The 15,174-nt window shown below is 45.3% G+C and overlaps 1 protein-coding gene across 6 annotated transcripts in view; it reads right to left on the bottom strand.

Moving 5' to 3' along the window:
• Positions 1 to 1,067: 1,067 nt before the first annotated feature.
• The window catches only part of RBBP6 (RB binding protein 6, ubiquitin ligase), a 29,108-nt gene continuing 15,001 nt past the window's right edge, over positions 1,068 to 15,174 (bottom strand). For 2 of the 6 annotated variants that reach the window (XM_064673480.1, XM_064673481.1), the window contains 13 exons: positions 14,049 to 14,137; positions 13,835 to 13,931; positions 12,925 to 13,064; positions 11,882 to 12,054; positions 10,846 to 10,949; positions 10,042 to 10,403; positions 9,147 to 9,240; positions 8,988 to 9,066; positions 8,849 to 8,894; positions 7,368 to 7,730; positions 6,920 to 7,021; positions 3,764 to 5,509; positions 1,068 to 3,076 (listed from right to left, as the gene is read on the bottom strand). In XM_064673480.1, coding sequence (XP_064529550.1) covers positions 1,489 to 3,076; positions 3,764 to 5,509; positions 6,920 to 7,021; positions 7,368 to 7,730; positions 8,849 to 8,894; positions 8,988 to 9,066; positions 9,147 to 9,240; positions 10,042 to 10,403; positions 10,846 to 10,949; positions 11,882 to 12,054; positions 12,925 to 13,064; positions 13,835 to 13,931; positions 14,049 to 14,137 — 4,983 coding nt within the window. In that variant the 3' untranslated portion in view covers positions 1,068 to 1,488. The remainder of the gene's footprint in view (positions 3,077 to 3,763; positions 5,510 to 6,919; positions 7,022 to 7,367; positions 7,731 to 8,848; positions 8,895 to 8,987; positions 9,067 to 9,146; positions 9,241 to 10,041; positions 10,404 to 10,845; positions 10,950 to 11,881; positions 12,055 to 12,924; positions 13,065 to 13,834; positions 13,932 to 14,048; positions 14,138 to 15,174) is intronic. The other 4 variants (XM_064673482.1, XM_064673485.1, XM_064673483.1 and 1 more) reach the window with 3 other exon arrangements.

The raw sequence follows: 15,174 nt of genomic DNA, 5'->3' as shown, positions 1-15,174 counted from the left end.
GGATGCCCCAGGTGACGGTCGCCCCCAGGGAGAACCAGGATCAATGTCCCCATTTCACCATTTCTGTGCCACTCTGCCCCAGGATGGCACCTCTGCCCGGTGACACTTCCTGCCAGCAGGAAATGCTGCTTCCACCACGAAATGCTGCTTCCATGCCCAGCACTTCCACACCAAACTCCGGGGCAAAGCCCGTGGCCAAGGGCCGTCACTGGGATGTCGTGCCCTTAATGACACCCATTCCCTACCCAGCTGAGCCACACCCCCCACTGCCCCCTCTTCCTTAAAATTGTATCTTAAAATTATCCAGCTAATTCAATTTCCATTTTCTAGCTCTCCTGCCACTGCTCACAGCAGGATCCTGTCTTTCCAGGCTTTCCTGTCCTGCCAACCCCCCCCCAAACATGGCACAGAGGAGTCAGGCCTGTCAGGTGCCACCACTGTATCCAAAAAGTTCTGGTTAACACACAACCACCTTTTTTATCTCTCAGGAGAGAAAATACAATTACAGGGAGCTTAACCCCTGTGTACGAATGTTTGCTGGCAAATCCTGGAATGGTTTGGGCTGGAAAGAACCTAGAAGAACATCCAGTTCCAACCCCAAAGGACAACAGCTTTCTGAACAAACCAGAACAAGGCATCCACACAACAGCTTTGTGTGCAACGTTACCTCAAGCAGACAGTGCCAGCTCTAAGAGGGACTGCAGTTTTGGGGTCACAGCCTACCTTCCACCCCACAAACTCCTGGCTCCTTGGCACATGGATGCAGCACACCTCCCCCAGCACCTCCCCAGCCTCCACCAGGGCAGGACATTTAAGGTCCCACCAGCCTTTCCAAAATTACCACCTTTGATAAGTTTTCTCACACATTAGCTCCCAGCAAGCTTTTTCTCTGGCACTACTGTTAGAATCCTGAAATGGTTTCCCCCTGCCATGGGCGGGGACACCTTCCACTCAATCAGGTTGCTTCAAACCCCATCCAACCTGGCCTTGGACACTCCCAGGGATGGGAAGGGTTGGGATGTTCCTTGCTTGTGTTCAGCTCTCACTGGAAATCTCACCACATTGGGTCATTTACTGAAAACTTCTTTATTGTAATCAAAAAGTGACATAACAGGGCTGTAATGGATTCTGCAAATTATCTGCCGGTATTTGGTAACTGGTACCAGCTGCTTCTGCCAGGCAATTAAAAAAAACCCAAATGTGAAATTCTTCACAGTACAGTAAACTCCACCCAAACTAATTAATGGTGGTTAAAAAGAAGATGCCCCAGGAAAACCTTTCATGTTACATGGTCACAACTCACAATTCTGTACAAAATGTTCACTTTTATAAAGCTCTGATGTAAAAATCAAATAATCAAGCAGCAATATTTTAAGTGCAGCACAGGGTCTTTCATGTCATTATTTACAACGCTTGAAGTCGTTTACATTTTAACAAAATTAATACAGATGACTTAGGAATTAAGTCATTTTTTCATTATCTGTCTGTTTATGTCGTGACAGATTTCACTTTTTGGTCGTCTTTCTCTTTATCTTTGCTCTTCTTCGATTTTTTTTTCTTGTGTTTGTGTTTTTGGCTCTTTTCCAATTCTGGTTCGTTTCCCATGTGTTTCTTATGCTTCTTATGTTTCTTGTGCTTCTTGTGCTTCTTCTTCTCTTTCTTCTTTTTCTTTTTCTTGCTGTCCTGACTCTCCCCTGAGCTGGCACTGCTGCTGTGGCTCCGGGTCTGGCTCTCGGAGGGGCTGTGGCTGCGACTGCGGCTCACGCTGGGGCTGCTCTGGCTCTGGCTCCTGCCGGCCTCCGGCTGCTCGGGGGGAGCCGGGGCTGCGGCTTCCTCTTTCGCCTTCTCCACAGCCTTTTCTTTCGCTTCTTTCGGCGTTTTCCCCGCAGCCTCCTCCTCCTTGGCAGACACGTTGCTCTCGCTGTCGCTCTCGTTGTAGTCGGGCACAAAGGCGGCCTCGTCGGTCTCGCGGGTGAGGTCGGACGAGAGGCGGGCAGCGCTGCTGCTGCTGCTGCTCACCGGGGGCTTCGGCTTCGCCGCGCCCGCCGCGCCCTGCCCCACCACCGCCTCCTTCTCCGGCTTTGCTTCCGGCGATTCCTGTTTCACGGGAGGTTTATTCCCACCTGGCTCTTTCTCCTTATTGCTCTTGACTTCTGGTACATGCTTCTCTTTCTCCTTCTCCTTGCAAGGGTTTTTCTCCGGCGGTTTGTGTTCCTCGGGCCGTTTGGAGTCGTGCACAGCTTTGTGCTCCGTGGGCTTGCGCTCCCGGGGGGGGCTGTAGCTGCTGCGCTTGGGCTCCGCGGGGCCCTTCTTGGGCGGCTCCGCGCGCTCCTCCCTCGGTTTGCTCTTCTGCGCTGCTGTGGAGTCTCTGGTTCGGGACGGGGAGTCCTTCCTCCGCGCTGATTCGCTCTTCTCATCCCTGCGCTTGGAACTCGAATGTTCCCTGTTGCCATCGTGGTCAGACTTCTTGTCCCGGTTGGGAGTGAAGTCCTTCACAGCCGAGCCACGGCCACTGTCGTGTTTCTCCGAACATCTGCCATCTTTGGAAGACTGAGAAATGGTTTTTCCATTTCCTTGTTCAGCCACACGTTCTGAGTGCTCTTTTTCTGGCTGAACACTGCTCTTCCTCTTCTCAGAAGTGTCCTTGTCTGACAAAGAATGATCCCGGTCTTTGGTTTTGCCTTTTTCACTCGACACGGAACTTTTGGAACTCTTGGCATCATGCTGGGCGCTTTCATAACTGGCCTCTTTCACAGCTTTCTGTGTTTTCTCCAGAGGCTCCATCTCCTTTTCAGTGTGTTTGAGGGGGTTTGGTGTCTTCACACTCACGGGTTTGATAACACTGGTGGGTTTTCCTACAGCTGGGGGCACCTGGGGGGTGGTTTTGATGTCTTCCTCTTCAGATTCGAAGTCATCTTTATCCCACTTGGACTGGGGGACCTGGATCATGATAATGACATCCTCAGCGGGGGCTGTTATGTCGTTGTTATACTCCTCCAGGGTCTTAATGACAGTTCGTTTGGTGTCTGGCTTCTCCTCGGGCTTCCTGACGGGGCTTCCCCCAGTAGAACTCGTGCTGGGAGGAAAAACATGGACATTAGTAACAGGATGCACCTACAGCCAGCTTTGCGAACATTTTATAAACTGGCTCATGTTTCAATTCTAAATTCTCATCATTTTTCCAAAAGATGTTCAATTAAGGGAAGAGACAAGAGAAAGGCTGAGTCCACTAGCTGAGATTACGAGCAATCAATTAATTTCGTATCTTGCTACTATATATTCAATTAACAAAGACACAAGATTATCAGATTGAGGACTGTCTGATCTGGTAATTCCTTCATGTCCTATTTCTCCTAATGGCAGATAAATTAGATATCCATTCTTGTTTCCACATGAAAGCAAGAAATTATGCAGAGATACAGACAGTCAAAGTTTTATCCTCATGTCCCAGTGTTCTTCCTTAGAAAAACAGACATTTTAAAACCCAAGACGCTACCTTAAGTCTCCAACAAATGTATTAACTGTTTTGAGTTTGCATCACCAATGAACTAACCTACTGGCTTCCTGGGCAGTACAAACTGCTTGTTTTCCTTGATAACATGTGAGTTTGACCTGAGTACAGTTTCACAGGGAAGATCACAGATTATTCCCTTGTTTAGCATGGATTTAGCTGTTCCTTTCATTGGACACCATAAAGAATTCTATACTTTTTTTTGGAGGGGAGAGTAGGAAAGGAAGCAAATGAAAGGCACTGCTGAGGTACCTGGTGTAATCTACAAGAGTTGAGCTTGCTCCATCAGCTGTTGTCACCTTCCTTCTCGCTTTCCCCTTTGCCTTTTCTGGCTTAACTTTGCTGCTGCTGGGCTCAGGTTTCTCCGCAGCTTCTTTTCCAGGTGGCACATTTTCTCCACTCACAATCTTTTTTCCAGTTTCTCGGTTAAGTTTAATCTTTTTGGAGGGGTTGTTAAGAAAAGCAGCTTTATCCTTCTCTGGTGTTCGCTCTCCTTTCTCCCCCTCGGGCTCACCCTTCCCTTTGGGTGATGTTTTTGATTCCGCAGTTTCAGGTTTAGAGGCTTTTGCAGAAGCGGCTTCATGTTCTTTATCAACCTTTTCCTCTGCTTTTCTTTTTCTTTTCTCAGTTTTGGCATCAGAAGTTTTGCTCTTTTCAGCAGGTTTTTTTGACTTGTCCTCCTTGCTGGAGGGCTTCTCTGACTTGGCTTCTTTTGGATGCTCTTTCTTTGCCTTCTCCTCCTTGGCTGGTCTGGTTTCTGGGTGATCCTTTGCCACTTTGGGGTGAACCTTCCGTGGGGTACCGAGAGCTTTTTCATCCTTCTGAGATGAAGAGGTTTTAACACTGTCTGTCTTTGGCAGCTCCTCCTTCAGTTTTTTCATGGGTGGTTCTGTTCGAGGTGATTTTTCGCGATCGGGGTCCACCTTCTCCTGGGAAGCTTTAGCTGGTTTCACCACGTTGTCTTTCTTTGGAGTAGCTGCCACTTCTACTTTCCGCTTTGTCTTCTCGATCTTTGCTTTTGGCTTATCCTTCTCTTTTTTCTCCTTTTCAGACACCGGTTTGAAAGCAATAGAATCCGCTTCCATGGGCTCATCCCTCACAGGGGTGGCATCATCCCTGCTCGGCAGCATGAACAGAGAGTCTGTTTTAGCATCTTCTGTAGGAACTGGCTCTCTTGGTTTTCTCGCCCCTTCTAATAGCTCAGCATCAGGAAATCCTTCATTCTCATCCCCTTTTCTTCTCTTTCGGTGTTTTTTATGTTTATTGCCTTTGCCATCTCCCAGTGGATTTTCCACCTCCTTCTCTTTCGATTTTGTAGGATCTTTGATGCCATGGCTCTCTCTCCCAGGCTTTTCAGGGTAGTTTCCAGCAATATTACGATTTCTGTGGCTCTGCCCAGCAGCATACTCCTCCCTCCGTCCCCGAGCATATGGTGAATTCTCTCGTCTGGTCCCAGGTGGGCCAAACCTTTCTGGAGAGAAGTTCTCTCTGTTCACCGGAGGCCGTGGCTGAGCGCCCACGGCGTAGCCCTTGTAGAACTTCTCATACCACTCTCTGTAGTTCCTCTCCCACTCTCTGTATCTCTCCTTCTCAAACGGGTCTCTGAAGTCCACAGAGCGACCATAGTAAGCCTTCATGTCGTACGGGGGGACTTCTCGGTAGCGGTTGAAGTACTCCCGCTCCGCGTCCCCCTGCGGGACAGTCCGTTTGGTGGGAGACTGGCCTCTGAACACCGGAGAGCGGGAGCGGGAGTGGTACCGCCGGTACGGGGGGGAGCGTGACCGCGAGCGGTGGTACCCGTGGGACCGGGACCTGGAGCGGTAGTTCCGGCTCTTCCCTTTGCCTCTTCTCTGATACGGCGGCGACCGCGAGTAGGAACGGGAATGGGAACGGCTAAAGGAGCGCGAGTAGGAGCGAGAGCGGGAGGAACCTGAGCGGGACTTCGAGTAGGTGTACGAGCTTCTAGAGTAAGATGAAGCACTATAGGGAGACTTGGACCTTAAAAAAACACAACACAAAAAAAGAAAAAAAAAAAGTTAATTCCAAACAGTCATTCTCCCCAATTCTTTTCCTCCCACACTTATTTTTTTCTTTCCTCTCCACATGCTTATGTCAAAGCTTCTTTCAGCTGCTGACATAAAGCTACTGCAAATTGAAGAACTTGATAACATGTAAAAGTTTCTGCTCACAAGACAGAACAGCTGCTGCTTTGTTAGTGTCAGAACACACAGAAGGGTCAGTCTACTTCCACTCACTCTATCGCATGAGCTACCAGAGCTAGGATGGATTTCAGGTGGTTACACTGGCCTCTACTGGTACAGGAACACACACATTTGTCACTACTCGGCAACCACATGCAGTGCAAATCATTTTTGTTGCAGTAAGATGCAAAAAGAGCTAGTCTGAGTGGCTACAGTGCAGAACCAAACATCAAGAAACCACACTTATCCTGAAGACAGCAAAGCCCAATGTTAAAACAACAGCTAGTTAACTTCACTCTTTTCTGGGAATTTGGACAGGATGCACAATCCTGGTACTGCAAAGGTACAGACAGGCCTATGGAATCCATATTGTCAGGTGTGCCAGCAAAATCCTGCACATGCCTCCAGCTCTAACCAAGGTGAGTGACCACACTGCAAGAAAAACCCTATCTAAAGGCTTCTAACCTCAGCCTCTAGTCAATGCCCCAGTGCCATGACTCTGGCACAGCTCCTGACATCAGTGCAAACAGCTACTCGGACTCCTGCCCAAGGGACTTCTGGGGACAGAAAACAGCAGCTACTCTCAGGTTTTCCTTCACAAGTTTTTCTTTCGCTATTTTTTAAAGAACCATTTCACAAGATTCTGCATATGTTCATTAGCATCATTCCTCCTCTCCAAGTCCCTCACCAATTTCAGATTTCCTTACAAACAAGTCTGAGCTTTTAATTCCCAAGGAAAATGTAACAATGTCAACAAACTACTAGTGAAAGCCCCCAGTTTGCAGTCCAGGTTCAAATCTCTCGTGTATCCACACGAGACAGACAAAAGTGGAAATGAGGATGATTTCTCTCACCTATCTCCTCCAAAGTGCATGAGGGGCTGGTTACAATCAGGACAGGGAGACACAGAAAATACAGCCCTTACAGCTATTCCATCCCTGGCCTCCTCAGGGCTGTCAGGCAGTGAAGGATGTCACTGCAGACACCTCAGACAGAGATCCTTCAACGCTCCTCAGCGCCTGCTGCCCAATGCTAACTCAGTCACCTGCAATCTCTGCCACACTGGAGCCAATAACTGCGTATGACACTCCTGTCACTGCTCATTCTTTAATCATCCAATCCATCTAACGACAGGGAGGTGGAGTGGAACTCCCCCTGATTCCTCTAGACAATCTGCTTCTCCATTACGGACATGTAAAGCAGTTACCTGGAAAACGAACGCCTACGCTCCTTTTGAATCTTTTTATATTCCATCAATTCCTTAGCAAAATCATTTGTAAACTCATCAAGTTTGGACTTTTTCTTTTCCCTGTTAAAATAAGTTTGACCTTTATTACAATTATAGTTTGACCTTTATTACAAAAGACATCAAGAAACAAAACATGGCCAACATGAGAAAATGTTTACTGCATGCAATGCAAAAGGTGAACATCCTATTTAAGCAAAAACAGTTCCTACGAGTTTTAGGAAAAGTTTTAGAATTACATTTATCTTGGTTTAGCTTTGCATATTTACCATCTGCAATGAAAAATATATTGGAAGAAACACTATGTCACTTTTTCTTAGGTCAGATGCACTTTAGTGTAACTGCAGTCCAACACGCTCCCCCGACACAGACATGAAAACAAGGCAACGTTAGCGAGCCAAATACTTACTCCTCTTTAAGCCTCCGCTGCTCTCTGTAAAACTCCTCCCTAGAGAGAGGAGGTGCTTGTGTCGTTGGGATGGTGTTTGAATGAGCCGCTGGCACTGCTGTTGGGACCCAAGCTGATGACATGTTTGCAGGAGCTGGGGGATATCCGGGAGGGGGGACAGTGTACCCAGCGGATGGAGGCTGCCCAGGTGGAAACTGAGGAGGAAACTGTGGTGGCGGTACCCCCGGAGGAAGAGGAAGTGCATGGGGTGGTGGAGGATACAAGGGAGGTGGAGGCACAGGCACAAAGACTGGTGCTGATGCTGGCAGTGATGGGGCCTGAGTCCTTTGGGCACGGTCACTGTGCGGGCGTCCTCGATTTGAACTTTAAAGAAACCCAAAAACATGTGTCACTGTTTGTCACAGCCTGCCCTGAGCGTACAGAGGAAAGCGAAGCGGCAGCACGGCGGGAGCTCTCCTGGTTCTCACTGGTCTCCGGCTTTCTGTTCACTTCAGACTACACTCAGTTCTGCAGTCCTGGACTTGCCTTCCACAGCCTCGCCCCAGCAGCTCCCTCAGCCTCCTCTCCTTACCCAGCTTTGGGGCTGTGGATGAGGCTGCCACGAGACCCCCATCTCCCACAAGCCAAGGGCCCACTGCTCCTCTGTCCCTCCTGGATACACTCCGTGCTCCACACTCCTGAGCTTCCAAGCGCTGTGTGGGATTAACTCACCTCTCAAACCTCTCCTAACCTCTCCCGCTCATGCTTCCTGTGCTCCTGCCTCATGATGTATTTGGCCTGTTGCTGTTGTTGAATTGTTATTTTCTTGCTTACTGAGTTAGAGATTTTAGATAATCTGGGGAATGGATCTTGGATTTTGTTTTGATTTATCTTTAAGACTTTATAAACACAATGACTCTTACAATCCGGCTGTAACAAATGTATAATACATGAAGGACTACCTTGACACTGCAATAACAACTAAGCAGGCTCCTTTCTCCAATGTGAGAAAGCAGTTTGGCCCTTTGAGATGACTGAACTGAAGAAATACAGAAGTGTCATAAAATAACAGCCTCAGCTTTTCAATAATTTGCTCAATCAATATCAACTAAGCTTTTAAAGAAAGAATGTTGGAGGCTGATTTCTACTGGGAAATCTATTTCTTCAGCCTTATTCAGCCAGTAATCAAAAGGGCGGCTTTCCATCCGATCTTTTAATTATGTTTAATTTTTATATGTAATTATGGTTTCCTCAAAAAGTGTTCATTATTCAGAGTCTTCTTTTCAATTATGTACTGGAGTTTTATTTTTAAATAATCTTACTGTAAGCACAGATCCCCTTTGTTAAAGCCGATTTAAATTAAGCCACTTGAAAATTAATTATTACTTGTATTCTCTACAACTATTATTTCATTATAAATCAGCTGTTGTTTAAGTGATGTGTTACAGACTAATTTATCAGGTTACAACTAGTAATATATTGAATTTCTGTTGAATACTTACAGTTCCCAGCCTGGCCTGCGAAGTGCACCAGCTCTCATTGGATGACCTGTTGCAGCGGGCACAGGAAGAAGAAAAATTTCTCAATAAGTTTCTTTGAAGATAATGTTTTAGAAAAAATTCTGAAGTTTTAATTTCTTACCAGTCGTGGGTATTGATTGTCCTTGAGGGCCCAGAAGACTTGGTATCGCTGGTTGTCTCAGTACAGGAACCTGGTAGCCCTTGGGAATAAATGCAAACAGTTACAAAATAAGCTCTACTACAACACAAGAATCATTGCACATGTTGAAATAAAATTTACCTTCTCTTCCAACAAACTGCTGATTGACAAAGGGGAGGATTTGGAAAGCTCAGCCGCGGTCATCAGAGCAGGAGGCAACACAGCATCGGGATCGCTACAAAAATCACAGGTTTGTTATTCAAACACTGCTTTGAACTGAAATACAACATACGTTTTGAAATACAAAGTCCAAGGTGAGAAAAGGCTGACTTCTGTAAATGAAAGAAAATCCCAAAATAACCTTCACCACATGTACACCTGTGAAGTTGGCAGGCTCCAGAGGAAGCACTGCTGAGGAGTCTGTTTGGATACTGGTATTCAGAGAGGAAGCTCTCTGGAAAAATATTTGATTAAGCTGCACTTGAATGGATGAGAGTCTATATAACTCACACAGTCTCAGCTTTCCATCAGAAGATGTTTCTATGCTAGTTGAGGCTGCCTTAGAGGCTCCTCTGAATCGTGGTCCTTGTACTGACAGCACAGCTGGCTCTGTGCATCCAAGGCAGCAAGGCTAAAGGATATAACCCTAAACAGTGGCACAGATTTTTGCATAAAAATAGCATTTCCTCAGTACTAAAAAGAAATGAATGAGACACTAAGGTCTGATGGAACTAAATGGCTAGTTTAGGAATGGTTGGTCATTTCAAATCAAAAACAGTCCCTCCTTCAGGGCAAACCTGTACTGAATGATTGGTAAGGGAACCAAACAAAAACACTGCCAAGAAAATTCCTGCATGAGGTACATGTTCAACTTGCCGAAGTGTCCTCATCCCAAGTAAAAAGAAAAACACAACTCCCACAAGGACATGGAGCTGTCACTACTGATACATGAGGTGATGGCTGGGAAGCTCAAGAAGAATCTAACTTAAGCATTTTGGTGTCTTTTAAATTCCTGTTGATCTCCAGATATCCTTACCGAAAATGTCCGTCCGGCTTTTCCCCGCGGAGAGAGAGGGACACTGCTGGAGGGAGATCAGAGACAACCACAGAAGACGGATTCACTGGCAGCCCAGCTGCCATGGACGGCCCAGGGCCCAAGGATGAGAGGGCGGAGCGGGAAGCCAGGGAAGCCAGAGGGATCATGAGCGGATCCTGCTGCCTGGCCATGGCCGGGCGCATCAGCGGCTGCAGGTTGCGCGTTATCGTTTGCCTCATGAGGGGCGGTGGTGGTGGAGGGGGTGGTGGGGGCAGCTGCTGCTGCTGCTGCTGCTGCTGCTGTTGCTGAATCTTACGGAGCCTTTTCGTGTAGCCGGTCTCATTTTTGAAGTTGTTCACAGCCTGGAGGTAGGAAAATATGTACAAAAAGGTGATATGGAACTTGCAGTAGAGATACGAACAAAAGCCTCCTTGGAGGAAAACCACTGTGTATTCCTGTAAATGCTATTAATCATAAACCAAATCAGCATTCAGCTATGAACACATCCCATTAAACTCTGGTATCAATGACTGGTACCTCAGAGTGTCTGGATTTAAACTGCTTTGGTGTTAACACCCAGTTTAAAAGTGAGGCCACCCCATTACACAAAAGTGTGTAGTTAATTTCACAGACTGTCTCTAACGAGCTGTAGGCTTCTGTAATAGATTATGTACTAGAAAAATAAATTTAGCCTTACTCAATTTAGTCTCGCTTAAGGAGATCTAAATTCACATTTTTTTCCCTTTCAGCTTTTTACAAATAGACTTTTCCACCAAAGAGTTCACGCTAAAGTCACCACATTACCTGGCGCAGGAACTTGTTGGCGATTAAAGCATCAGGAGAAACATCTGTCTGATGGCAGGTTGGGCATGTGTGTTCCTCAGACTCCAGCAATGCTGTTCTGATACCTGGAAATAATTAGAACATTAAAACAGTTTTTAATCAAACTAAGAAAACTTTTTTGGTTCTCATCAATTATAAAAACAAGCACATGATTAATGGGGAAATACTGTCTTTAACAGAGAGCATGAAGTTATAAACATTCAGTACTAAAAAAGACTGGCACTGGCACAGGTTGCCCAGAGAAGCTGTGGCTGCCCCTTCCCTGGAAGTGTTCAAGGTCAGGTTGGACAGGGATTGGAGCATCTTGGTCTAGTGGAAGGTGTCCCTGCCCATGGCAGGGAGGTTGGAACAAGATGAGCTTTAAGGTCCCTTCCAACTCAAACCCTTCCATAATTCTAGGAAAACTTTTAGCATGCAGCAAATAATGATAGGTTTGATATTTCACTGTGGCAATATGTGAATATGCAGAGCAGACTGGGGCATGACATCTCAACTGGTCTTTTTTCCACTCTAGTGCAGCTAGAAGTCATTCCAGATTAATGAACAAAACACATTTCAAAAAACCACGAGCAGGTTTGAGTTCTGAAGGTTTTAATCAGCTCTGGGGAAGAATGTGGATGAAATGCCTCAATCTCTGTTCTTTGTAGACCACAGTAAGTCCCTGAAGTTGGAGATGGAATGCTGTGTGAGGGAAAGGGCTGTGGACAAACTAAATGCATTTTATATCTAACACTGTAATCACCTGCATTAATATGCACTGTTGTCATCCTCATCCTTCTGCAGGTAAAGAGGATTTAGCTAAATACTAAATGCTAAGAAGGGAAAAAAGCTTTCTGCCTTTTTTTCACCCCCTGTACAAGAGAAGAGTCTTTTCCTGTTCAGGACACACTGAAATATTCAACAGAACTAAGACAGCAATTTCCTTATCTCCTATTTCTGCTCTCAGAAGATGAAATTTAATGTTTGGAATTAACAAACGGGGCATTTTAACACTTACATTCATCACAGTAACTGTTTCCACAGCAGGGAATAACAACTGCATCCGTCATTATATCCTTACAAATGAGACACAACAGCTCATCTGGAATAGGATCATCTTCTTCCGAGGAGGAGGACGGCTCCTCGGGCAGGAAGGGAGGCTTCTCCTTCTTTCCTATAGCATAAGCTTCCCTGGAGGGAGGGTGGGGAAAGCAAAACAAAAAGTCAAAAGGAAACTCTTCCAAGCTTTGGATTTTATCAAATAAAGATAATTTACGGAATTCTTGTCCCTCCCCATCAGCCTTCTTAAACACAGTTGTTTAGTTTGAACTACAATCCCAAACAAGAAGAGGTAGGTAGGAACAAATCTCCTCCTGCAGCATTCTCCTATTCATTGGATCAACTAAGAAACCAGCTGAAACTAGAAAAATATTTTGACAGCTCATCTCAGGTGAAATGAATCCCAGCTCTCCTTTGCCAGAGGGTAAATGTAAATTGGAGGCTCAGGATAAAGCTGGTCTCCCAGTAATTACATTTTCTAAATGAAAGAAGTCTCTGTGACAGCTTCCACAAAAGGACATCCAGGAGACAAAACCAGAAGGGCTTCCAAGTGTTTTTAGAACAGTCATTATTCTCAGGAAACACAAGTGTTTTCTTAGTTTATAGTAAAAAGAAAACTTGAGCCTGTTTCACATGTGAGATCTGATCAAAATCTGAGGGATGGAATCACAGTCCAACAGCTGTTTTGTTACATTTTGCATGAAGCCTTTGAAACACAAACCAGAAGCAAAACAAGGTTCCAGAGAGAACGATCCCAACTACAAACCCTGCTGAAATGTGCTGCAGAAACAGTCTCTCAGCACACCCCGTGTTTAACCAACTCCCAGGGGTGTGAGCAGCAGGACCCCGATTTTACTGTTAGCCACCATCACACATTTGAAATTGGAGCCCCAGTGACTGCCCCTGTAACTCCAGGCACTGGGCAGTGTGGCTGTGCTGCCCCTCGGGCACTCCCACACGGCTCCCTCCCCGCTCTGGTCAGCCCACCCAACCCACACTTACGCGTCTATGGTTGGAATCGCGTATTTCCCAGTGTTGGTCAACATGGCACCCTTTGTGTTGGGGTCCTTCACCTCCATCATAAAACTTCTTGGAATTCCTGTGCTTTTCTTAATTCTGGGAACAGACTCGAAATTTTTGTCCTGTTAAGAAATGCAGACATATCTCAAGGCCCACACTGAAAACAAGACTTCAATGACTGTTTTAAGCACGAAAGCCTTTAACCCTCTTCTCCGACCCAGTGTAAGGGTTGTTGGACTAAAATACTCATTTCCCTACAGGGATCCAGCCAGGATGTTCCAGAGGCTGGAGCAATGTTTTGAACTCATCAATATTCTTTGGCTTTAACTGCAGGTTCCTTATGGGTGAAATCCCCCAAACCTGCTCCTCCTCCAAAGGGCAGTTCAAAGGGAGCCCAATTCTGGGCTTGGACAAACTTATACAAACAATCTATAAATGAAGGCTGAATTAATCTCTCGTGCACACCATCACTGACCCATGTTAAACAGCATTAATGTTCAGCTAGGGAGTGGGGTTATTAAAGGTGCAAATAGCCAATAGATGGGGGACACAGAAACATCTTGTTTTTAGGCAAAATACTAAAAATTGTGAACTGTCATAAAAAGAGAGTTAAAACCAGGAAAATATCCAATAATATTGAGATATATCAAACTGCACACAGAAGTTCACAAAGAAAGATCTATGGAAATACTTAATGCCTGGGACCTAGTGAAAAGAAAATTTCACATTTATAATTCTAGGTTTCCCTTGAATCCAAAGGGCTTTGCAACACTGCCATGTAACCTCTGTATTTCACTCCCAAAGAAACAATTCTTACTGTGAGTATTCATGCATTTAACTCTCAAGGTAAAAAATTAAAAACTGAACAACCCCCACGTCCCCCAAGTCTTACCCCGTTGGTCGGACAGTTCTTGATGTAGTGCCCAGGTTTGCCACAGCGAAAGCACGTGTAGGAGGGGGGAGGTGGCCCCACGGGTTTCTTCATGTAACTACAAGGTTTTTGGGAAAAAAACAAAAAGGAATACATGTGTCTTTCTAGTTAAAAAAAAATCTCTAAAATTTTTAGATCAACTTCAAAGAACAGGTTTCACATTAGCAACACTTACTTGACTGGATCATATTCATGGCCAGACTGTGTCATCATAGCTTTTATTTTATCCTCCTCGGAAGCATTGGCTTCAGCCAGATTGGCAGTCTGTGCAACAGGTAATTATTTGACACACACATTAGAAACACATTTAAGCCCACACGGCCCAAGACAACACCACTCATCCAATCCTGTAAAGAGCAGCACTACACTAGCTGAGCTTGCATGAAACCAGCTGCTTAACCAAACATTTGTGCTGAAGATGTTCTGGGGAGTCCTTACGCCATGACATGATGTTTATGTGCCTGAGAACCTACTAGAAAAGAGCATTCCTGAGCACTCAAACCTTAGGCTCTGTTTGTACCTTACAGCACGACTTGTAGAATCAATCCAATTTCCTTCAGAGGACACTATTTGTAGAAAACTTACAATATCTAGTATTTTCAAACTGATTTTTAAGCTCCAGAGTATAGGCAGGAGAAGATCTCCACTGGACATGGAATTAAGATGGATGCAAGTAGCACTATTTACATTTTGCTGCATTAAAAGGACACACAACTCAGTTTCAGACACAGAAGTATTAAAAGGACTCAAGCCTTTTACAATCCCTCAGCAAGGCAAAAGATTCTTTCCATCAGGAGCTGCAGGCAGCCCAAACTGTTCCCCCCTACTAGCTTCCTCCTATGAAGTGATTTAACTACAGTAAACACAGCCTGCAGTTTTCTCCAGTTGACTGTGTCCTTTTAACACACAAATTGTAACATAAACCTTCTGCACAGCTAGATCTTCAAATTACTGAAGGCAGTTGATTTTTCAAGTCGTCTTTGTTCAAATGTTTTTATTACACACTAGTCCAGATACAAGCAGGGTCTAAGGGAGTGACTGTCAATGACTCGGGCCTTCAAGCACCTATCACTCAGCTCAAGCACTCATGGTTTGGTTTTGTATCATTCATTCACAAAAGCAACCAACTAGTTTCAACATTTTATTAAATGGTTGTTTCATATACACAGTTTTTCTCCACAGTAACAGAATCCGGATCGCCAGCTATGAAACCATTTCCATTAACAGTTACAGAAAGCTTTACAGATAATACTTGACTAATTTGTTTGAACCCAAACAGTTTACAAAACACATCCAAAAGC

This window comes from Pseudopipra pipra, chromosome 16 (genome assembly GCF_036250125.1).
Source record: "Pseudopipra pipra isolate bDixPip1 chromosome 16, bDixPip1.hap1, whole genome shotgun sequence".
Classification (NCBI taxonomy): Eukaryota; Metazoa; Chordata; class Aves; order Passeriformes; family Pipridae; genus Pseudopipra; species Pseudopipra pipra.
This window is presented reverse-complemented; position numbering and strand designations above follow the sequence as displayed.